At 52.9% G+C, this 24017-nt stretch overlaps 2 protein-coding genes across 5 annotated transcripts in view; both read left to right on the forward strand.

The window, feature by feature from the left end:
- The first annotated feature begins 230 nt into the window (after positions 1-230).
- The window catches only part of RNF123 (ring finger protein 123), a 57747-nt gene continuing 33960 nt past the window's right edge, over positions 231-24017 (forward strand). Inside the window, exons 1-19 of one of the 4 annotated variants that reach the window (XM_075762811.1) lie at positions 231-312; positions 9367-9560; positions 10614-10698; positions 13283-13362; positions 14198-14295; positions 15491-15545; positions 15858-15943; positions 16682-16768; positions 17277-17344; positions 18262-18387; positions 19112-19226; positions 20037-20141; positions 20277-20402; positions 21628-21720; positions 21915-21988; positions 22464-22581; positions 23049-23148; positions 23604-23665; positions 23750-23821. In XM_075762811.1, coding sequence (XP_075618926.1) covers positions 9479-9560; positions 10614-10698; positions 13283-13362; positions 14198-14295; positions 15491-15545; positions 15858-15943; positions 16682-16768; positions 17277-17344; positions 18262-18387; positions 19112-19226; positions 20037-20141; positions 20277-20402; positions 21628-21720; positions 21915-21988; positions 22464-22581; positions 23049-23148; positions 23604-23665; positions 23750-23821 — 1632 coding nt within the window. In that variant the 5' untranslated portion in view covers positions 231-312; positions 9367-9478. Of the gene's footprint in view, positions 313-6842; positions 7095-9366; positions 9561-10613; positions 10699-13282; positions 13363-14197; positions 14296-15490; positions 15546-15857; positions 15944-16681; positions 16769-17276; positions 17345-18261; positions 18399-19111; positions 19227-20036; positions 20142-20276; positions 20403-21627; positions 21721-21914; positions 21989-22463; positions 22582-23048; positions 23149-23603; positions 23666-23749; positions 23822-24017 lie in introns of those variants that run through there. The other 3 variants (XM_075762808.1, XM_075762810.1, XM_075762809.1) reach the window with 3 other exon arrangements.
- On the forward strand, positions 3155-6516 carry LOC142603221 (uncharacterized). Its single transcript, XM_075762595.1, is given in 8 exon segments — positions 3155-3298; positions 3800-3931; positions 4021-4122; positions 4405-4529; positions 4747-4936; positions 4939-5111; positions 5329-5442; positions 5595-6516. Coding segments are annotated over 8 exon segments (1902 nt in total).

Consider the following 24017-nt stretch of genomic DNA (forward strand, 5'->3'; position numbering starts at 1 on the left):
GCTGGCTCCCCAGCGCCATGGCCGTGTGCTTCGGGCCTGGCTGACCCTGCGGCCTGTTCAGTTTCCCTGGGGGAAGTTCGCGCCCACCCCCGAGACCAGGGGTCTCTGCCCCTGCCCCCAGGAGGCTGGCCCGGCACGGCCTAGGCGGCACCACCACCCCTCTCCCAGCACTGTGTGCTGCGCCCGCCCACCCCGCATGACCCTCACGGCTCCCCCCCCCCCCCCCCCCAGAATACCATGCCCCAGCCCCAGCGACTGTGTTTCAACTCTGGCTCCTTCTGGACAAGGCTGTAAGCACCGCATCACAGAACGGTAGGGGTTGGAAGGGACCTCTGGAGATCACCTAGTCCAACCCCTCCGCCTAAAGCAGGACCACCTAGAGCAGGTCGCACAGGATCGCGTCCAGGCAGGTTTTGAACCTCTCCAGAGAAGGAGACTCCACACCCTCTCTGGGCAGCTTGTCCCAGTGCTCGGTCACCCTCAAAGTGAAGACGTTTTTCCTCACAGGAGCCCAGAACAGGACACAGTACTCCAGATGTGGCCTCACCAGGGCAGACTAGAGGGGGAGGATAACCCCCCTCAACCTGCTGGCCATGCTCTTCTTAAGGCACCCTAGGGCACCACTGGCCTTCCTGACCATGAGGGCATGTTGCAGGCTCATGCTTAACTTGTTGTCCACCAGGGCTCCCAGGTCCTCCTCTGCAGCGCTGCTTTCTCAGCAGGTCAGCCCCTAACCCGTACTGCTGCTTGGCGTTACTCCTCCCCAGGTGCAGGACCCTGCACTTGTGGCCCACAGCCCTTGTGGAATTTCATTTAGTTCCTCCCTGCCCAGCTCTCTAGCCTGCCCAGATCGCCCTGAATGGCAGGGCAGCCTTCCGCTGTGTCCGCAGCTCCTCCCAGTTTGGCGTCACTGGCACACTTGCTGAGGGTACACTCTGTCCCCTCGTCCAGGTCCTTGATGAATATGTTGAATAAGACCGGACCAAGCACCGACCCTTGGGGCACACCACTAGCTACAGGCCTCCAACTAGACTCTACGCCGCTTATCACAACCCTCTGGGCCCCGCCATTCAGCCAGTTCTCAACCCACCTCACTGTCCACCCATCCAACCCACACCTCCTCAGCTTGCTCATGAGGATGTTATGAGAGACAGTATCAAAAGCCTCGCCGAGGTCAAGGTAGACGATACCCACTGCTCTCCCTTCATCCGCCCAGCCAGTCATGCCATCGTAGAAGGCCATCAGATTGGTCAGGCATGATTTCCCCTTGGTGAATCCATGCTGACCGCTCCCAATGGTGTGGTCGTCTTCTCCTCCACACGCTTATTGATGGCCCCCAGAAGAAGCTGTTCCATCACCTTTCCAGGGATGGAGGTGAGGATGACTGGCCTCTAGTTTCCTCCATCCTCCTTCCTGCCCTTTTTAAAGACCGGAGGGACGTTGGCTTTCCTCCAGTCCTCAGGCACCTCTCCTGCTCTCCCTGACCTTTCAAAGATGATTGAGAGCAGCTTAGCAATAACATCTGCCAGCTCCCTCAGCACTCGCGGGTGCATCCCACCAGAGCCCACGGATTTGGGGATGTCGAAGTTGCCGAGAGGTTCTCTAACCCGATCCTCCTCGACCAAGGGAAGGGCTTCCTTTCCTCAGACTTTCTCTCCTACCTCCGGGGCCTGGGATTCCTGAGGGCCGGCCTTAGCAGTAAAGACCAAAGCAAAGGCGGCATTCAGTACCTCCGCCTTCTCTGTATCTTCCGTCACCAGGGCGCCCACCTCATTCAGCAGGGGGCCCCCATTTTCCCTTTTGCTGCCGATGTACTTGAAAAAGCCCTTCCGGCTGTCCTTGACATCTGTCCTTGCCAGATTTAATTCCAAGTGGGCCTTAGCCTTCCTCGTCGCATCCCTGCATTCTCTGACTACATCCCTACATTCCTCCCAAGTGGCCAGTCCCTTTTCCCACACTCTGTAAACTTCCTCCTTCCCCGTGAGTTCTTCCAGGAGCTCCTTGCTCATTCATGCAGGTCTCCTGCCTCCTTTGCTTGGGTTCCTACTCTTCGGGATGCACCGATCTTGAGCTAGGAGCTTGAACTCTGCTGGAATGCTGACCAGCTCTCTTGGGCCCCCCGACCTTCTAGAGCCCTAGCCCATGGGATTCTCCCACCCAGGTCTTTGAAGAGGCCCACGTTAGCTCTCCTGAAGTCCAGGCTTGTAATCCTACTTATTGCCCTGCTCCTTCCACGCAGGATCCTGAACTCCACCATCGCGCGGTCACTGCAGCCAAGGCTGCCCCCAACCTTCACATCCTCAACCAGTCCGTCTTTGGTTGTTAGCACAAGGTCCAGCAGCACCTCTCTCCTCGGGGGCTCCTCCACCACCTCCTCCTGAAACAGTTTCTGACCCTCAGGACCTGAAGGAGGCGGCCTGGGAAGCCTCTACTCACTCTCAGCACTGTCAGCCAGCGAGTGTTGTCGAAGGCCTTCCTGGGGTCTCAGCTTTCCATCTTGGTCCTGAATTGCATTTTGGACCTGGAGTCTCCAATATGGGATTTTGCGTTCCTTCCTTCCTACTCTGGTTGTGCCCGAGACACCGCCTGGTTTTTGTCCGCGTGTCGCAGGTGAATTACTCAGAGAAGTCACCGTTCTGGGCTTAATGGAAAGGGGTTTATTAATGATTAGGCGACGATCTAATGGTAATGGATCGATGATTGAATGAAATTCAAATGGTGATTAAGCAACAATTGAATGGTGTCCTGGTTCAGGAGAGTCCTAGGATCATTTAGGTTGGACAAGACCCTGAAGATCACCGAGTCCCACCGTTAACCTAAGACTACCAGGTCCAGCTGCACATTTAGGGCACATTTAGGTGCCGTCCTGAGGTCCTGTGATGTGCCCCGGCCACCCACCGCATCTGAGCGGATGGGATGTTTGAGCCCAGGCCAGGCTCAACGGTCGCTTCTGTCCCCTGTAGCCCCCAGAACCACAGGCAGAACTGCAGATGCAGCCTTGCCCGTGCAGTGCAGAGAGGACCGACCACCTTCCCCGACCTGCCGGCAGCGCTCCCCGTGCCGGGGGCAGGAGCAGAGCGTTCCCTCGGCCCAGGCTGGAGCCTGGCAGTTGCACCCCTGGAACAGCACCTTTCGGCCAACAGTGCCACCCTCGATGGCTGCCCCGCGGGACCTGGCATCTGACTCTGCCCCGGCTGCAGGAGCAGTCGCCCCGGTTACGTGGGTGCCGAGGGCTCGGGCCCCCGCCTCGGCGCTTCACGCCCACCCCTGTGAGGCGGTGGCCGTCTCAGAGCGGGCGGCAGGTGGCCGAGGGCATCCCTGCCCGTAGTTGGGGCGCACGCACGCAGGCCAGCGGTGCTGATGTCACAGTGGCCACTGTGACCCGCGGGGGCAAGCCCACAAAAGGGCACGCCGGGCTCAGGCCGTGGGTCAGTGCGACCTGGTGAGGTGAGGAGAGGGCAGGGGAGGGACGGGGCTTGCGCGGGGCTTCCGAGGGAGGAGGGGAGCCCCGCACCTCGGGGCTCTGGGCCTCTGCTGCAAGCTCACCCGCGTCTCGCTTCTCCCTCAGAGTCAGCAGAGGAGCATTTGGAGGAGACACCCCGGCCCTGCTGGGACAGGGACTCTCCAAACGCTCACGCTTGACTGACGGGTGCCATGTTCTCAAGGAAGGAGAAGGCCCTCGACTCGATGGAGCAGGGTGAGAGCAAAGCATCCCTCCCACAGCTTGGCAGACAGCTAGGCAGGGATAGAGCAGGCCCTTGGGGGCAACCCCTCAGTGTCGCTTCCCCCTGCCCCGCAGAGGTGCTCATTCCCGGTGCCGTTTGCTCTCTCCCCTCCAGCATGCATGCTGTGTCGCCGGGCAGAGGCTGACCCGGATATCTATGGGCGCAAACTGGAGAAGCGAGGGCTCCGTGCCCATGAGTTTTGCCTGGTGAGTTCCCCCAGTGCTCCCTCCAGTTTTCTGACAGGCAGCCCCTGCCACACTCACCTCATCAGCTCCTCGTCTTCACTCTTCTGCAGTTTTTTGCCAACGACCTGTTTCAGCAACCAGCCAAGGCAGTAGGACTCATGGGATTTCTCCCTCAGCATATTATACGCACAATCAGGCAGGCAATAGGGAAGGTGAGGACCTGGCAAGAACAGGGAGATGTGTGCCAGCAGAGGTTTGCGGGAGCTTAGCCCAGACCCCAGGAAAGAAATCCCAGCCCTTCCAACCAGCTCTGGGGCAAACGTCTTGCTCCCAGCAGCTCCACAGAGGCTCCAGCACAGGAGCCTCGTCCGCCAGGCGGATCTGCGGGCTGTGACCCAGCAGCGGCCACATCCTGCGCCCTGCCCAGAGGCGTGGGGCTAGCTGTGGAGGCCCTGAGGCTGCTGCTGACGGGGGGGCTTCTCTGCTCTTTCCAGGACTGCTTCGTCTGTGGCGAGAGCGGGGCCACCATCACCTGCCGGGAGACGGGCTGCGACCGCAGCTTCCATCTCCCCTGTGCCGTGGAGGGTGAATGCATCACCCAGTACTTTGGGCTCTACAGGTAAGGGCAGCCAGCCCTTGTGGGGGAGGCTCCTCGCATTCAGTCCCCTCCCTGCCAGCAGTAGTCAAAGAAGAAAGGAACCCGCAGTGACACTTCCCAATGTCTGGTCGCAGGCAGAGCCAGAGACAGTCAAGGTCTGGGGCTCTCCCCTCCTCGCCACCAATGGGGAAGGACCCATCACTTCCCACCTCACCCATCCCTTTCCTCTTCCCCCCAGGTCCTTCTGCTGGGAGCACCGCCCAGAGCAGGCAGTGGAGGCTGCTCCGGAGGAGACCACCACCTGCCTCATCTGCATGGACTCTGTGGGGCACAGAAAGTCCTACAGCACCATGGTGTGCCCAGCCTGCAAACACGCCTGGTTCCACAGGGGCTGCATCCAGGTAGGAGCTGTTCCCTCGCCCCCGGGGCACGGCAGGCGCTCAGCAGCACCAGGGCCTCACTCACGCACGGCACGCTCCTTATGTTTCTCCTGCAGGGACAGGCTTTGCGCGCTGGCATTTCTTGCTTCCAGTGCCCTCAATGCAGAGATAGGGAAAGTTTTCTATCGGATATGCTCAACATGGGGATCCGAATCCCCAGGAGGTTGGTGTCTGTCTGCCCGGCTCACAAGACAGGAGGGTGCAAGCGCTGCACCATGCCAGGGCCTGCCCCTGCAGTCCTGGCCCTCCGCTGTCCCCTGAGTCGGGGCTTCAGCTTCACGGAGGAGTTGGAAACAGGGCGGGGGGCAAAGAGCAGGGATGCCCCACATCTGCCTTATGCTGGGGCAGCAGGGCCTCATCAGTTTTCCTTTCTCCATCAGACCGCCATCGTGGGAGGACAACGACGCGTATGCAGCACTAAATGAGAGGCACAGCCACTGCGATGCCAGTCAGTGCCTTTGTCCAGGAGGCAGGGAGCGGGCAGAGGAAGAGGGGTAAGTTGCCAAAGCTGCACCCCGGGGCTCTGCACGGGATCTCTGTCTCGCCAAGGGCTCGAAGAGGAAGGACTGAGAACAAGAGCTCTGCCGGACCATCCCGTGCTGCCATCACTTTGTCCTCACAGCCATCAACCCCTTTGCTTCCCCAGGCCCTGGCAACTGCTCCTGTGCTGCTCCTGCGCTGCCGAGGGCACCCACAGACGCTGCTCCTACGTGAAGCACAGCACGGCCAGCTGGGAGTGCAACAGCTGTGCTGGCCTGGGCACCGGTAAGAGGCGAAGCACCCGGGTGCCCCTGGGATGGGGCCAGGTGTGGCGGGTGCCCAGGGTGGGCTTGGCAGAGCCTCTCTGCTCCAGGAGGGCTGGGGGCACCGCTCCGGCCCATCCTGCCCCAGGAGGCCATGTCCTTGACCTTCTTGCTTCCTCTTACAGTCTCCAGTGCCACCTCGGAGCTCGCTGGCTCCAGCACTGCAAGCCAGTCAGGACTGGGGCCTTCCCACAGCTCACCGAGCATCCTGAGACCAGGAGCCCAAGCACTGGTAGCCAGGCAGCATTGGGGTCCCCCCATGGCTCCCAGGCGCTGCGGACCAGCAGCCCCAGCACTGGTAGCCAGGTGGCATCAGAGCCGCCCCATGGCTCCCCGGTGCTTGAGGACACCAGCTGCTCTAGCACCCCTGGGCCCGAGCGGGTGCGAGACCGCTCCCGCTTGCAACGTCGGGCCCAAAACCCCTACAGCCGGCGTAGAAGACGCCGTGACAGGAGCCAGGCACCAGCACCGAGTGCTGACACCAGCACCCCCAGCCAGGCGGCAGCGGGGGTGTCCCACAGCTCCCCGGCACCAGAAGCGAGCAGCCCCAGCACTGACAGCCAGCTGCCATCAGGGACCTCCTGCAGCTCTCCAGCACTTCAGAGCAGCAGCCGCTCCAGCACCCCTGGGCCCGAGCGGGTGCGAGACCGCTCCCGCTTGCAACGTCGGGCCCAAAATCCATACAGCCGGCCCAGGCGACACAACGAGACCAGCCGGGCAACATCCCCAAGGGCTGGCTGCCATCCCTCTCCACCGGCACAATAAAGTGGGTGTTAATCTCTGCAGTGGGAGATTCCACCCTTTCCTTTCTCCAGGGGCAGCGTTACGGGCTGGGCCCAGGGGGTTGTCTTCTCCCCAGGGTTTGGCAGCACCTTTCCCAGACCTCCCTCCTTGCGGGCTGGCCTTGGCTGGCTCCCCAGCGCCATGGCCGTGTGCTTCGGGCCTGGCTGACCCTGCGGCCTGTTCAGTTTCCCTGGGGGAAGTTCGCGCCCACCCCCGAGACCAGGGGTCTCTGCCCCTGTCCCCGGGAGCGTGGCCTGATCCCGTACGGCTTTATCGCTGAGCGGGTCCCGCGGTGCTGCCCGACCGGCGCCGCCGCCCGTCTCCCGGCAACGCAGGCCGCGCCCTCCCGCACGGCATGGCCCTCGCGGCTCGCCGTAGCGTGGCGGTGGCGGTGGCGGTGGCGGTGCGGCTGGGCCGGGGGTGAGTACCGCGGCCGCTGGGCCTGGACCGTTCCCGGCTTTCCCGTGCCCTGCCCCGGCTGTGCGAGGCCTCCCCTGGGTCCGGCCCAGGGGCTGCCCGTGCCGCCGCTGGGCTGGAGGCCGGGCAGGGAGGTCTCAGTGGTGCGGCCGGTCTCGGGGAGTGTCGTCCGGTCTTGGGGTGGAGGTGCCCGATTGGGGGGTGCTTCGTGCCTGGCTGGGGTTTCTGGGCTTTGGGGGTTGCAGGTAGGGGTAGGGGTAGGGGCGCCCCTGGGTTTGGGGGTGTTTGTGAGCTAGGATGGTGCCGCCGGTTTTGGGGGGTGTCTATGGCTGCAATAGTGCTGCCTGGTTTAGGGCGCGTCTCTGGGTTTGGGGGTGTCACCGCGCTTGGGGCATGCCGCCAGCTTCGGGGGTGCTGCCAGCAGCGGGCTGTGCCTGTGTTTAGGGTCAGTTCCTGGATTTGGGCAATGCTGCCTGGTATTTCTGGTTTGGGGCTGCAGCCAGGTTGGGGATGCCACAGAGACCCGCACTTGTGATCAGTGCAGAGCAGTTTTCTGAGCGGCATGGGGGCCTCTGCCGCCCGGCTGTCTCCCTGCCGGCTTCATCCCCGCTGCCCTGGCGAGAGCGAGAGCGGGAGGGCTCGGTCGGCAGTTGCCGGACAAAGCTATGTTTGCCGGCCCAGCTTCTCGGCCTCCTCGCCTGCCTCCAGTCGGCTCAACTTAAGATCTGGTTTCCCCTGTGTTGTTTGTTCTGCCCTTCTGCTGGAAGCTGCTTGCCGTTGCCCAGAGAAGGGAGTTTGACCCGTGGCCAGGCTCAGAGCCTGTTGTCTTTGCCGGAGCTGCTGGGGCCAGTTTTGTGAACCACGCGTGGGATCAGCAAAGGGGCAGATGTCTCTCCCCTTGCCCTTTCTCTGACCTGTTGAAAGCAGCATCTGCTCCAACCAAAAAAAAAACCCCAAACTCTGGCACTGCAGCAGTGCATCTCGTACAGTGCCGATGTGGTCATGCTGCGCTCTCCGGCTGGGCATTTGGGCTCTTTCAGCAGTGCGGGTACCGGGCCGGCCACCCCCGGGAAGAGCCAGGGTCGCTCCCTGCCACCCTCATGTGTTTTAAACTTGTCCTCACAGAGGTGAAATTATGTCTCTCGTGTTTAGAAGTACTTTCGGGATAGTACACACTGTGCTGTCTGCTCTTTTTTGGTGGTAAATGATGTGTTTCTGTTTATAGTTTGTTTTATTCCTTGTATTGAGTCTCTGATGCAGATTGTTCAGGGCCATTGATCCAGGCTGGTTTTTGCTTTGTTCCTGCGGTTTTGCTCAGTAGTGCTGCAGGAGGGATGCCAGGCACTGCTGCTCCACTGCTGCATACTGGGGTGGCCCTGAGGAAGGGGGCTTTAGGAAATCCTTTCCCAAGTCTAGCTGAAGCTCAGGTGATCTTCTGTCAGTGGAGTTGCTGTGGTACTTGCGTCACTTGGCAAGGTCACTAACTTTTCTTGGGTTCACCTTAGCTTCTGCTCTGTGTGAGATTGCCAGCAAACATTTAATTCCCACAGCCTTTGCTCCTGCTGCATCTTCCTGGTGCTCTGTGTGTCCCAAAGCAGTTTGTCAGACGGCTTTCTAGTGAACAAGAGACTTCCAGTGATGGTCGGCTATTGGGGCAAGCAGAAACAGGAGAGGACTGTAACCTAACGTTTTGAAGCTGGATGGAACTAGCAACTTAAATTTATTCTTTTTGTCCTGGCACATGTCAGATCAGATCTGATAGCATCCTTTGCATTCTAGTGATACTAGGAAGGGTCATGAATCTTTAGTCTTGTGGTAGATTTTCACCTGTAAACCCTTCTGCATACTTCTACCTACACCTGCTTTTGTCCCTATAAAACTGACAGCTGGGTCTTTTTCTTTGTAGTCAATGATATTCCTTTGTAGCCCAGTTCATCTGCATTTGTCTCTTCCTTCTCCCTCTCTCTCTGTTTTGGATAGCGGAATAATCCAATAACCTATTAAACAGAAGATTAACCAGGGGCATATTCCTGTCTTAAAGAATACAGCATGGGAGAGAAAGGCAGAAGTGTCTGATCAGGACATGGGTAGAAGTGCGATGAGGTTGCCCACTTTGGCGGTGTTTGGCAGCGGTGGTAGCTGTGGCCCCACGCTGGCTCAGTGCTTCTGGCTCAAACTCGGGGCAAAGGTTGCCTATGTTTCTGGCTTGGTTCTGCCTGTGCCTTGGGTTGGAGTGGGGTCTGTGTGGTTGTCTGGAGTGTGGCTTAGCGCCTTGTCTGCTTTGGGAAGATTTTGAGCTGTTTGGAAAGTGGGAATGAGAGCAGGGTTGGCAGTTAGTTGGCTTTGGGCTCTTGTATGATGTCATTAGTGCAAGGACTTGGCTATTTTTTGGCTTATCCCTGTTGTTCAATCCAGGTACATCAACCTCCAGTAAAGCGAGAAGTCTAAAGGCAGCATCCTCCCCAGCAAGTTTTGTTCTAGGTATCTGTCCATCTTATGTCCACTCTGGAAGTGGTGCTTGTGAAGAATGACGTCGAGAGGTGCCGGGACTGCTTTCTCAAGGAAGAACTACAGGCTGAGCACCGAGCCAGAGAAGTCCAAGGTCACAGGTATGGGCCTGTACGTGCCGTGTAAAAGCAGGACCACTGTGGATCGGGTGAGCACCCCTTGCCTCGCTTGAGATCAGCTGCTTTCCAGTTGCAGTTACCTTGCTGATGTGAGGTGTGGTGGGGCTGAAACTGAGTAAACCCCTGAACTGAGATGAGATTTTGAGAGGGATGTTCCTGTAGTACTAAGGACTCCAGAAGCTCATGCCACAGTGCCCTTTCTTCGGCACGCAGCCCTGCCTCATGAGGCTGGAGAATGCCGTGTTGTCTGCCTTTGTCCCATCTGATTCAGGGAGTTCCCCTTCCAGGATGAACAGCTTATCAAGTTCCCAGATTAATCGTTTTCTGGAAAATTTTGGTACCTGCTAGGCAGTCTGTTTTCTCTTGGACTCACTATTCCAGCAGAATTGTGCTTATGAGACCATAAATCTGGCATTTGAGGGCACTCTTGCACCCAGAAATAAAGCATGCTGCATCAATGTGACACTAGGGATTGTTTTGCACACTGAAAGCTAAAGTGAGGCATACATCATTAAAGAGGGCTGTGGGTTAGACGAGATGACCTGCATCTGCAAGCCTTTCTATCTCAGCATCTTCTAGTGCAGTTCAGAGATGTAGGTACTTAAAATGTCCCAGGTATGAATAGGACATCAGGAATTGCAATAGTGATTTTTATTTTTATTTTTTTGGAAATGAAATTGGATTCCCACCTCCAGCTTTTGAAGTTACTTTATCTGGAAATAGTACAGCGGGATTCCTGAGGACGTAGTTCCGCCTGTGGGGACCAATTTATAGCCTCCCATTTGCTATCGTAGAGCAGCTCAAATTGGAGAGAGCCCTTGTTGCAGAGATGCACCCCATAATGCTGGACTCTAGAGCTGCTAGTGAAGACAGTAAGACCATGAATGACTTCTTGAAGCTGCATTTTACACTGTGTTGATCTGCAAACTTGAACATAATTTTCCCATAGTTACCAGTTTCTTGCTTGTACATGAAATTAAAGTTTGCATTTACCTCCTGACTCCCTAAGTTTATTTCCTTTCTGTTTTTCACAAGGGATCGTGAACAGCAGGCTGCTGAACGATTATCTCCATCGCGTCTTTGCCAGTGCTGATGGGAACCAGCCTGCAGCTGCTTACAGGTATCAGACTTCTTCTCATTCACTAGATGGCAAGCGATGCTGTATCAGTCCCCAGATATATGGCACTGTGGTGAAAGGAAAGATCTTTCAGTGCCACACAGTGATCTCTGTTAAAAGCACAGCAGCACTGTGTTACAGAATTGACTCTGAGGTGTTGTCCTTTAATGGCTTTTTCAAATAGCAGGGCTTGCTAAGAAGGATTCTTCAGAATTTTTTGCATGAAAAACCCCATATACAAAATCACTAGGCAATATTTCTGAAATAAATAGGTAAGTGGGCATTCATCTTACTGTTTCTGTTCCCTCTTTGCTTGTAAGGAAGTGCAAAATGCGCAGGTTTTAGGTACAGGAATGAAAAGTAGGTTGTCAGTGCCCTGTAAACTAAAGGCAAGGCTATTACTGATATATGGCATACTATACATTTCTCAGGCTGTGGGAGCTGTTGGTACTCTTATTATTAGGAGTCACCAAAGGAAACGCAGCACAAAATTCCTGTTTAGTGTCTGTTTTCTTCTACATGTTTTCAGTTCTTCTTCACCTTGTAGCCCAGAAGCTTGTAGCTTTGGATGAGAAAAATTTCCCTTGCGTTTAGCTCTTTTGTCAGAAGCAAGTCAGACAGGTTCAGGGCAGGTATGAGTTTGGTAGAGCAAGGCAGGCGTGTAGCTCCTGCTGGTTGGTGGTGCTGCAGAGTGGCTGGGGTCACATTCCACGGGCTATACTTAGTACTGCCAGCTCAAATGTGAGCTCAGAGCTGCTAAAAATAGCTCTTGGCCCTCTCTGCTCTTGCTGAGCTGGGGTTATGGCAGGAGGGAGGCAAAGTGGGTTATGTTACTTTGCCACGAGCTCTTCTGCCAGCATGCCTCGGAATATTCCATCTGTTAGAGCATTTTGGTTTTCAGTATTTCTAATTTCTTTGCCTGGTGATTAATGACTTGAAAGCACAGAACTGATAGTTTGTTGGACGCGTCTCTCTTTTCTTTTTTCTTCCTGCCTTCCGCCCTTTTCCCTGGACTTGGCTGTTTGGTAGAAAGCCCAGTAGCAGTCAAATAGGTCTTGAAAATAACATTTGCCATATGAGAGCAACTTTTATGGTGTGACATCTTGTCTTCGGAGGCCTAAATTCCTCACAGAGGAGCTCGCTTCAGACATCTCTCTGGCTGTCTCATGCTTTTTTTACCTCCTTCCAGAACTTGTCCTCCATGCTAGCTGCTGATTAAACTGCTTTGCTGAAGCCACCCTCTCTCATGCCAACCAAAACTGATTCTTTGATTCCACTTCTGTGCATCTTCACATCGTCAGGCTTTCAAAAGGTCTCTCACCACAGTCTTAGGGAAACTTTGAAGTCCTGGAGAAGTGGGAAGTTGTTCCACAGGTGACTTTGGAAATGGGAAGCAGGAATAGGAGCAAGTAGCGACTCTCAAGGTAAAAGGAGGTCGTGCTGGGGTCCCTCAAAGACCTGCAACATGACCTGTGTTGTTCCATTTATCTGTGGGAGACTTGGAAAGGGAAAGAGCACGAGGTGGGAAAGTTTGCTGCTGTTACGTTTACTTTGCTCTGAATAACTTTGTAAGGTGGCTGTGAGATGGTGACCGGATAGTGAAATGGTCTGTGAAACTCTGTGTAGGGAAATACAAAGTGATGTATTGAAAGGGGAACAGCCTCAACGTTGTACACAAAGTGATGGGCCCAGAGCTGATTTTTACTGCGTAGGAATGAGATTGTGGTGGGAATACTAAGTCTTTAGTAAGTCAGAAAAAGAAAGTAGGAAGTTAGGAATTGTTAGGAAAGGTATGTAGGATAAGGAAAATCATCATGCCACTGAGTAAATTTTTAGTTTACCCTCATCTTGAGTAACATATGGTTCTGGTCTCACCAACTCCAAAAGGGTATTTTAGAACTGCAGAGATTTTGAGGAGGGGTGAGAGCAAGTCAGATGCCTGGAATGGCTCTTGTACAAGGAACAGCTAAGTAAACGAGACTTGAAAAGAGAGAAGTAGGAGAGAGTAGTATGAGAAAGTTCTCTAAAATAGTAGCCCAGAGGGGATGCGTGAGAGACTTCTCCTCAGTATGAAAACAAAATGGTTTTGGCTGTTGTCAGAGGATGCTGGGCTAGCCTGACCTTTATCTGAACTGCTACAGCTGCCGGTGTGGTCTTCTCTCTTCTTTTGTATTACCAAATGCTTGGGGGGAGAATATGCATCCTGACTTATGCCATGTTTGTATGATGCTGACTGCATCAAAGTCGTGGTCCACGGTTGGTGGTAGTACAGCTGGTTTCTTACTGCCACTGTACCAGAGCACAGTTTTCTTACTGCCACAAAACACTCCTGAGCAGACTGAAGACTTTAAGAGCCTTTGCTAACTATTTTGCTTGTTCACGCTGTGTTTGGTCCTTGGTTCATTCAGTGCCCCAACATACTGGGCAGCAAATTCCTCAGAATCATGACATGAAACACAGATCGACAGAACTTCCCGGTGCATGTCTCACAGGGTAGGACTGTGCAGATACATGTATCTGGGCTGCAACTCTTTAAAACTTGGAGACAGAGTTTGCTGAAGAGTTCCTGTGCATGTTTATTCCCTAGAAAGCACCTGACGTTCCAGAACCTGCAGGAGCACCTTGACCGGTTGCTAGCAGAGGAGAATGGCTCCGAAGACAGTCGAGGTAGGAGACACTGAATGTCTGTCTAATTTGTGCTTCTGCTTGTGCTGCCTAATTGGGAGGACAAGTTGTATCATGAAAGGCAATTTCCTGAGTGAGTGTTGTTCTGCCCTCCTCTGCTCTAATTTATTGTACCTTTAAATCCTGCCTGTGAGGGGCTCATCAGCCAGCCCGGGAACAGGTCTGCTTGCAGATGGAAGAGGCATATTTCCAGGCAAAAACGCCTGGAAGAGCAGGTTTGGGGCAAATGTTGGAGTTATTTCACTGATAATGATAGGCAGAGGCATTGCCGTGACCAACAGTGTGCAATGCTATCCTCACTGGGAAATGCAGAGGCTTGCTGATAATTTGTACGCACTGGTCTCCACTGTAGGTATTCACTTTGGGCCTCAGGCTGTTGCCTGTATTCATGCTAGTATCAGTTTCCTTGAATGAGTCAGGATGTGGCAGGATACAACCTAGCTTCTCTCCTAAAAACAAGAATTTTTCTTGCTGGCTGCAATCAGTGTGATATGTTGGCCAAACGTTTGGCTCAGAGTTTAGTTTGGTCTTTGAATTTTGCCAAAGTAAAATTTTCAGGCAATATGGAAAACTCAACACATGACCCAAACACCACATAGCTAAGACCTTGTGTGTTGCTGTGAAAACTTCCTTTTAAATCTCAATGATGTCTCCTTTCCTGAGGTTCTCATGGTCTAACATGAGGAACACTATTTTAGTCTTCCTCCACTGTAGCAGAATCCAGATGCTGCTGTAGTCTAGCTGGAGGCACTCATCAGGTGTACTGTTAAATTCTGCACAATTTTCCCTAACAGGTTTTCTGCAACTCTTGTTTCAGATCAGGTAGCAGAGGGTCGGCTTGGTCCCTCTGCTGTGGTGTTGGACCACACGAGCGGTTTTGAGGGGCTCCTGCTGGTCGATGATGACTTACTTGGGGTGAGTGTGATGCTGGGTGCAGCAGAAAATGGTCTTGTGGGACGAAAAGCACTTTGGGCTTCTTGGTTTGTTCTTCATAACAGATCCCTGTCACTGGCTTTGTAGCATGTTGTAAATGGAGTCTACCCAGAAAGCTACAGGATCTGGAGGAAGTGAGCTCTCTTGGGAAAAGGTCTAGCAGTACCCCTCAGTCTCAGCAAGCTCTGAGTGGAGCTGCGAGGAAGTGAAAGAATTACCTGGCCCAAGGGCTTACTGAAGAGGGTGGCTAAGCAGAGGAAAGGCCAGCTGCCAGCTTTCCTGTCCCTCCCTCCAGCAGACTGCCTCTTCCTTCCTTCCTTCTGGTCTTCTCTAATGGCGGCGAGAGGCTGAAGCTGAGGCTTTCCTTTCTCCTTTGTTTCCACTAGCTCCCTGCTTGCTCCTTAGCTGATGTTCCTCATGCAGAAAATCAGCTGAGAGAATCCACTGGAATTTAATCCTTTCCTACCTCAGTAACCTTTGCACTCCCTTCACCCCTTCACTGTGCATGCACATCCCATGCTCCTGTGCTCATTCCCTCCTTAATCCACGTATCCTTTTTTACCTCTAGCAGAGGAGGCTGCCCTGGTCTCCCCTTTCCCGTTAATACCTGCTGTAGCTTACCTTGGCTGTACCTAGAACTTACCCCCGTATCGGATCAGACTGGCTTGCCTGTGAATTCCCTGTTGCTACCTTCACCTGTTCTGCATGGTCTGTCCTGAGATTGAGAGAGTCAGGAGTTAGCAGGGTTCAGTTTCTGGGCAGCATGTTACCTGCCAGTCCTAAGCTTTAGTCTGGACACCCTGAATCTGTAGTTTTGTTTTAACTTGTCCAGGATTCAGACGTCTTTCCTATATAATAGTCATTTTTATATACCTGTCACAATTCGCTGGGAACCTGTCTGTCACCACGTTGCCCTTGCACTGCTGCCATGCTGCATGCTTCACTGGGGTTTATCAAGACCAGATGAGCTGTAGGGAGGACCCGGATCATTCCCCAGGGCCTGTCGGCTCCAAGTACAGCTGCTGGGATGGGGAGGATGTCCCATCTCTTCCCTACACCGTGCTTGTGAATAGCTCTACATCTCGCTTCGGTTTTGAGGGCTAGGATGGAGGGAACGGGTAGGGCTGAGCAAAACTGTCTTTTGTCTGACTAAAATATCTTTTGTTTGCTGGTCCAGGTGATTGGTCACAGTAACTTTGGATCCATTAGGGCCACGACGTGCGTGTATAAAGGTAAGGAGACAAACCAGTGATGCTTTGAGGAAAAGACCCTGGGAAGAGTGTATGAAGAGTTACACAGCTGGAGAGCTCAGGAAATCTTGAATATGTTCCAGATCTTGAGCCCCTTTTTCCCCAGTTCATCCACTGGCTTTCCAGGAAGGATTGCGTGATGCCAGAATGAAGAGGTGGGAGGGGAATGCTAGCCATGTCCCGAAGCTCCTTTGTGTGCCACGTTTATTTCTGTGGGAGCAGTGTCAGGTTCTGCTTCTCTCACAATGAGCCACACAGCAGGGATTTACTGTGTGATGTCTCTTTTTCTTTCAGGGAAATGGATTTACGAGGTGCTCATCTCCTCCCAGGGACTCATGCAGATTGGCTGGTGTACTCTCAACTGCAGATTTAATCAGGAGGTAGTGTAACTGCTGCACATGGCACAGGGCTGCTCTGTGGTCCTCCACTGCTTTTTAGGTCAGTGTGGAGCATCACATTGGTGCTGCGCTCCTACCCTGCTAGCATTTTGTGCCACACACTAGAAATACCAGGTCTGCGCTTTTAAAAATCTTTACTAAACTCTCTGGTCTGTGTTCACAGAATGATGCACAGTGTGAAAGCCTTGCATGCTGGGTGCGTTGCTGTGCTCTGCTGCATGTAGCCACTACTACGGGTTGATTTTCAGCTGACATCTCTAGAGGATGTGTGGGTCTGCAGAGCTGGTGGCCTGTCTCTTGGGATGGTGCTACGGGGCTTTTTTTGCCCAGGAGAGGCAGGCCCAGGCCAGCTCTTCTCAGGCACCGGGTGGGATGTTTGATGCTGGGAAAGAGATGGCAGCTGCAGAGTTCCACTATGTTACTACTCTGCAACATGTGAGAGGAGGTGGTGGGCGTCCTGGGGGGCTGCTTTGACGGAAGTTGGAAGTGTAGGGTGCCAGTACTCTTCTGACCCGGAAATGAGTAGGGAGTGGTGTATTTCTCTGAACCAAAGATCACAGACCACTGGATTCCCTCCTAGAGTGAGGGCTTTTCCCAAGCTGAGCATGTGTGCTGGCAGCTCCTCTCCCTGTCTGCTGGTCTCCCCCTTAAAGCCGCTCTTGCAATGAGAGGGATCCTCCATGCTTGGTCTGGTCTGAGTCTCCTCTTTAATACTTTCAGGAAGGAGTTGGAGATACACCAGATTCGTATGCGTATGATGGAAACAGGGTGCGCAAGTGGAACGTGACTACTACCAACTATGGCAAAGTGAGTAGCTGTCCTCCCAGGAACGGGGTGTAGAGTAAGGAGAAGAAAGCAGGTGGCTCCTCCTGCTCGCTGGATTCTGTCGGGCCCTGTGAAATGCCCTCAAGCTGTCCTCTTCGCTTCAGTCTGCTCTTGGGGAGGCTGTATACCAGCAATTGTTTGTACTTCAGGGGTGCTTTGTTTAGCGGCCCCAGCAGACTGATTCCCAGCACAGTGCTGCTGTTGGTCTCTGGAAGGCTCTGGTTCTCTGTGGCACGTCAGACGGTGATGCGGTGTTGGGATAAATACACATTTGATCCTGTGCATGTTCCTAGTGCTGGGGGGAAAAAAGATCCCAATCAGTGGCATGTGCAGCTTCCAGAAGTGTTTGAAGGTGCTATATGAGCTGCTGTGAGAAGGAACTCTCTCTTCTTCAACCCTGAATCACGAGGGATTGGTTGGGTTGCAATCTTTCTTCTGATGTGGGAACACCCTGGATATATGTTTAACCTTTTCTCTCCCTTTTCTGCAGTCTTGGGCAGCAGGAGACATCGTCAGCTGTCTGATAGACCTTGATGAGGGCACCATTGCTTTCTGCTTGTAAGCATCTTTGCCCAGTTCCCTGCTTTGTTGAGGTCTTAACATAAAGGTTTTAACATAAAGGTTTTTTGAGGTCTTAACATAAAGGTTTTCTCACTGCTCAGCAGGTTGCTGAGCCCTATTTCTGCCCTCTTCCCTTTAAGTTCCTTGGTACTTCCAGCCTTTGCTTTTCAGCTTTGTGTTCAGAAACCATCTAAACGGGCTGTTGAGTCTCCCAACTTCAGGTGAGGGCATTTGGCAGAAAGATGTTCAAGCTACAAAGTCTGTGTAAAGTTTGCTAGGATTTTGGAGAGGAGGGCATCTCTCATGATCCTTAATACTACAGTTGGCTGAGCCACACCAATTGCTTTTGTGGTCAGTGTAGACCTTGCCTTTTCTAGATCCATGAGGAGCTGTGGAAAGGCTGACAAATCTCCAGCCTCTAACTCCTGTGCACAATGAGCAGAGGCCAGCCTGAATAAGAATTGTTCCCTGGCCCTAAACTACAGCCTGGGACAAATCAGCTGGAATTAAAAACTGTTAGATGCTCCATGTCATCTTTTAGAGAAGAGTATATTGAGAGCATTATCCTTCTATTTCAACCATCATCAAATGGAGGAGGCCAAAAATGTCACCTGCCATTAAAATGTCCTGCTGGTTAGTTATCTCATAAGGATTTTGATTGCCCTTGAAGCTGAGTGGGCTCTGCAGGCTCCAGTGCCTTCCTGTGCCATTGTATGAAAATGGGAGTGCTGCTGTGCTTCCCATGGCTGTTACTCAGCAAAGCTGTGACGTTTGCGTGTGTGTGCCAGGTTAAGAGTGACTGACGTGTCTGTGTTGGCAAGTTGCTGGGAGGGGAACACAGATACTTGGATTGCCCAGTTAACCTCAAACCCCTCCTACTGTGACTAAAATCTTGTGTGTTTTCCTTCTTTCAGGAATGGCATATCTCTGGGAACCGCTTTTGATAACATCACAAGGGGCGCTGGAATGGCTTACTTCCCTGCCATCAGCCTCTCATTCAAAGAGTCCGTTGCTTTTAACTTTGGGAGCCGTCCACTCCGATATCCTTTGGGTGTGGGGAGAGGAGGTCTGAGGGGAGAAGACCTGTCCTGAGACCATCCTTGGAGGCTGTAGAATATACATATTTGGCTGCAGTTCACTTTCTTTTGTTGGCACTTGTGCGCAGAGCAGGGTCAGGGAGAGAAGAACCAGATACCCCCTCAGCTGGAGCAGAACTGCAGGGCACACAAACATCAGTGCTGGTCCCTGACAGTTTCTGAAATGAGATTTGCTTTCAGTTCTGAATCAGCAGCTACTGCTTCAGCTGGCAGCTGCCTGTTCCCCAGCACTCAGATCCTGCAAAGATCTCTCTCTCCAGGTTTGGAAACCCTAATGCTGCTGTGCTGCTGAGCCTCTTGGCCACTGGTCTCTTCTACCTCCCAGCCACACAGGACCTTTGACATGGTAGGAGCATTGCCTGCTGCCTTTCTATGCGAACGCTGAGACTTGCAGCTCCTGGGTGTGCCTGTTGATAGCTGTAGTGGAGGCTCCCGTCGGTCTTTCTGAAGAGAGCAGACGTGTGGTGTGAAATACTTGCTGCTTACAATATTGAGGAAGTGGGGATAAGCGCCTGTGGTTTATCATCCATTTAGAAGGCACTGTGGTTTGAACTGTGACTGAGGCATGCATGAGTGTAAAGTAAAGTAGAGAGACGGTCTTTTTCTTGCACAAACAAAAGGAAGTCCTGAAAGGATCAGATTGCATTTTACCTTAACACTTGCCTACTTATCCAGTGGAAGGTTACCGCCCCTTGCAAGACCCTCCCGTTGCAGACCTAGTGAAGGCTCGCAAGCTGTTAGGCTACCTGAAGAATGTGATCCATATCGGAATAGATGTGACGGTAGGCTAATGTCACTGAGTGGATCTGTGGGGCACCATGCTGGGAAACGTGGTTCTGCACTTCTCAGCACGTGCTGACAGCTCGGATGTTTCCATACACCTGAGGGTCTAAACGCTTGCATGCTTTCACACGGGGCACGCATGTGCCTGGAGCTCCTCGGCTTGCAAAATGGGAGTCCTGATAGTTCCAGGGCTTAAGTTAAATCATACTGGGCTTTCTTGTTCTCAGTCCTATGAAGTTTCATTCCCAGTATGCAAGAAGTGATGTTTATCGGGGTCAGAACTGCTGGATTTGATTTTGCAGCCTTGTTCATTTCTTAAACTTTTTACTGATGTCCTGGTGCAGCGATGTGGTGAAATTCTGGCAGGTCTGCCTTGAGAACTGTTTTGGCTGTGGCACTGTTCGCTAGAAACTTTTTTTCTGCTAGGGTGAGACATGATCTGTTTATGTCCAAAGCATAGGGAACACTATCTGCTATGGTCTTGGCTTGAGTGGAGGCCTGGTTTACTAGTTGGCCTCCTCTGTAGGGATTCCCATTTACAAATTATCATGTACACTGGAACCCTTTTGGAAAAACAGATTGTCAAGATGCACACATGTGAGGATAGTAACTGACATCTGACTGCACTACAGCTCTCCAGAGGCAAGGGCCTGGCTGCTTTGCCATCCTAACTTCCCATGTTCAAGGTTTTCACTGCAGTCAGGCGCGATACAGCAAAAGGTGGCTGCTCCATGCCTCCGGTTCATTCAGGTGTTTGGGTGAATTGGGCTGGATCCAAGCCGTGTGTTTTTCTGGGTTTGTCGTTGCAGGAGGGGAAGCTGGTGGAGAAGGACATGTCCATGTGGCAGCTGCAGGGAGAACCCACAGTGTTGATTACATTAGCCCACATCTTCAATTATTTCTCTCCTCTCATGGTGAGTTTTGCCTGCCCACTGCAAGCTTCTGTAGGTGCCTGTTGTTGTGCTTGCAAGGGCGGGGAGGTAAACCTCAGCTTTGGCTGGGAAGTGACTGTGCCCTGGAGGACTCTTGACCTAGCTCTCTGTCTGCAGTGCAAGGTGTACCTGGTGGAAGATGTGCTCATGACCTTCCTGTTGAGCATCCTTGAGCGAGGCGGATCAGTGGAGGCCCATCCCCTTATTCAGCAGTTGCTGGATCTCATGTGGCTTCTTATGGAGGTGAGTTGCTAGGGTGCTGGTTCCTCCCCAGGGATCACAGAGAGATCTTGAGACCTGCTGAGAACAGGAGCCTTCCATAGACAATGCTGGTAGTGATCAGCTTCTTTCTCTTCCTGGTGACAACATCTCTTTTTTTGTGGTAGACCACCCTCTCACCTAGCTCGTCTGGCTGCTGCTTCACACCAAGGGATTGAGGGTTGAATGCAGAGTAATTGGTAATGGTGATACTGGCAATGAGCTAACAAAGCATTTCTAGGCTTCTCCTGCTGCTAAAGGAACTGGTGATATTGAATAACTTCCTGCTTCTGGGAACATCAAATTCATCAATAAGAAATTAGTTGGTCTCTCGGATGTTATTAATGCTTATGGAACTGTGACGGTCTTAAATGCCACCGTGTGCCCCAAGAGCTCGGTCAAAGCGTGCAGGACTGGGGTGGAAATGGACACTGCACTCTCTCCACCTCTGGCACTGCTGCAGAAGAACCCGCTTCAACCCCCTATGCCCCTTCCTGTCCAAGCTGGATGAGGTTACACCTTCCTGGGACACTTGTTTGAGGCAACCTTTGCTAGCCACTGGGAAGCTGCTGTTGCTGGAGTGCTGGGGTGGTTACAGCCAGTCACTGCCAGAGATCAGCTTGGAGACAGCGTGTCTGTCCTTTGGGGTAACAATTAACAGATATGGGCACTGGTCCAGCCAGCTGTCATGAAAAGTTTAATTGAAAAATGTCATGACCCCCTCAGGGCTCATCATCTTAGAAGTGAAGCTGAACACCCTGATAGGGTTGTTGTGTTTGTGGAAGAGCTGGCTCTCATCCTGCTGGTTGGCTATGAGTTGGACTCAGAAAGACAGCTTTTCATCATCATATTTACACGAGGGGGTTCTTTCCTTTCTGGGTTGGTTCTGCCAACACTGTGTGTTGGGTGGGTTCAGGGGATACGAGGATGGGTGACTCAGCACAACTAAATAGGACCTGAGACTTTGGCTTTTTGTAGATGACTTTTGGGTTGGTTTTACTAGTGCAGAAACTTGTTTCCCTGTAGCAAAGCGATGGCACCAACTTCTGCTTGGACTCTCCTGTGGAGTCAGATGGACACACACTGTGGGTTCAGAGCACTTGCTTTTTCAGTTCAGAAGTGAATGCCTCCTTCCAAGGTCACACTCTGGGGATGACAGCTGTTCCCAACTCCATCCTGTTGCTGTTCAATGTGTTTCTTATTTTCTCAGGAGTATGAAGTGCATGAGTGCCTCAAGCAGCTACTGATGTCCCTGCTGCGGGCTTACAGGTTCTCCCCCATCATCCCAGACCTGGGATTACAAGTGAGTTGCACTTCTGAATCTCTAGGAATCTGCAACTAGCCAGCTTCTGTCCTGTCTCCTTGTCCAAAAGTCCACAAGGTTTTGGATTTTGCAGTTGTTTGATCCAGAGATGGCAGTTCTGTCACATTGTACCTATTGGAGAGTCGTATCCTCTTCTGTAGATGGAGTCACTTTTGCTTCTCCTGTTTCCCTAGATTCACTACCTCCGGCTCACCATTGCAGTCTTGAAGCATGAGAAATCCAGGAAATACCTACTCAGCAATGTTCTGTATCCTTTGTGCCTCCTCTAGTCTTGGTTCTCCCTGCCCTCAGTAATGCAACCAAGGAGACTTCAAGGATCTCCAGGTCCTGGGAGGTAGAAGCCACCCTATCTTTGAGAGGTCGTTTCTAATTTCTCAGATCTCCTCTGTCTGCCTGATACCGTTCTCTGCAAAGTCCTGCTTTGAGGAGGGGGAGCAGTGTCGTCTAGTTCACATCCTACTGACACAGAGGACTTCATTTCTACCTGACTGAACTGTCTAATGTCCCTAGAGCAAAAACACTTTCTGAGCAGTCCAGCTGCCATGCTAGCATTTGGGCAGCTGCTGTGATAACTGTGTGGGGCTTCTCGCAGGAGAATGGGGCTCTGGAGCTTGCAGAGCTTTGGGTGGTTGTTTGGAAAGGGGTCTCTCACTACAGCTCTGGAAACATGCCCTGTACCTTCTCCCAACATAGCCACTGTGCTTGCTTTAACTTGGCCGCAGCTTCGACGTCCTCCGTTCGGTTGTGTTCTTCTACATTAAGAGCCCGCTGCGTGTGGAGGAGGCTGGTTTGCAGGAGCTCATTCCCACCACGTGGTGGCCAAACCGCTTCACCAAGGAGGTGAGTAAGGGCACATCCGCTAAGGAGACTGGAAAGGTTTTATGGCCTGCTGTCCCCATCATTTTCTGGCTGAGAAAGTTGGATCCCCATGTTTCCAGCTGCATTAGCACTGGTGAACTCTGCAGAGCTGTGTGAGGGTTGTAGCTTCTCCATTGCCCTGTCATCTTTATTATCCCTTAGAGGGGACGTTTGGGGTGTGTTACTCAGGACAGGGGAGGGGACAGTTTTCTGTGACAACAGATTTGGAAGGGAACCTCACAGTGTCTAAGGAATTACAGGTTGACTTGGGTGTCCTTAAAATATCTCCTGCCCTTACTCGTTATGAGGCCAGGGAAGGCCTATTTAGGTGTGCTGCCAGCTGCAGCTGCACACTGGCACGTTGTTTCAGGGAGTTTCTGCTCTCCCTTTGGCAAGACGTTGTCCCCATGCAGCGATCTTCTACTAATCAGTGTCTGTCCCGCAACCAGGGTAAGGAGAGTAAGGAGGTGAAGGAGGAGAGTGCTGAGGAGAGACTGAGGCGACGGGCGTATGAAAGAGGCTGCCAGCGGCTCAAGAAACGCATTGAAGGTGTGTGAGGAAGGAGAGGAATTGCCAAGATCCCATACCTTTTGTGCAGCCAGGGCAGCTGACCCTTGAGCTGTTTCCAAATCCCCTTCACAACCTGAAGTCCAGCTGCGTTCCTGCCAGGACAGGCTGTACTGCAGAGGTAGGGGCCAGCCATTATTTGGCGGAGGGGTACAAGTGCTGGGACCCCACTGCACAGACCTGCAGCATCCAACCATGGGACACGAGCAAACCGAAATTCCTGTTTAGGGGCATTGTTTATCAGCTGTGGGTGAACTTATTGCTAGGTGGCAGAGGAGAAAATTCTCGCAGTGATAGGATTAGCATTCTGCTGGCATCGGTTCTGCCTGGGCCCCCTCTGCCTTTCTCCTGGGGACAGGGTACTGCCGTTGGGGTTAATAGAGGTAGTTGCTCTCCAGTGCTCGTTTTCTGATGGCGGACGTGTGTCCTCATTGTAGTGGTGGAAGGTCTCCAGGTCCATATTCTGAAGCTGCTGCTGAACAACAAGGATAGAGGAGGGGTAAGTGCTCTTTGGATCGTTTGCTGCAGTATCTCCACATCACACGACTTGTATGGGTTTACCACCTGCTTTTCCTCCTGCCAGGGGGAAGCCTCCAGATACATCTTCCTAAACAAATTCCGCAAGTTTCTTCAGGAGAATGCTAGCAACAGAGGGGTAAGTCAGAGAGCCAGCCTTCCCTCAAGCCTCACCCTGAGAGCTCTCTGGCACCTTCAGGCTGGGAACTCTGCTTCCAGCAGTCTAGATACAGCAGGGATTGGGGAGGAGGGAGAAGATCTGAGGCTAGAAACCAGGCAGCTTATCTAAGTCCTGTGCAGTGATTTATGGCAAAGCAGTCCTTGGGAACATCCTT

This window comes from Balearica regulorum, chromosome 10, assembly GCF_011004875.1.
Source record: "Balearica regulorum gibbericeps isolate bBalReg1 chromosome 10, bBalReg1.pri, whole genome shotgun sequence".
Lineage (NCBI taxonomy): Eukaryota > Metazoa > Chordata > Aves > Gruiformes > Gruidae > Balearica > Balearica regulorum.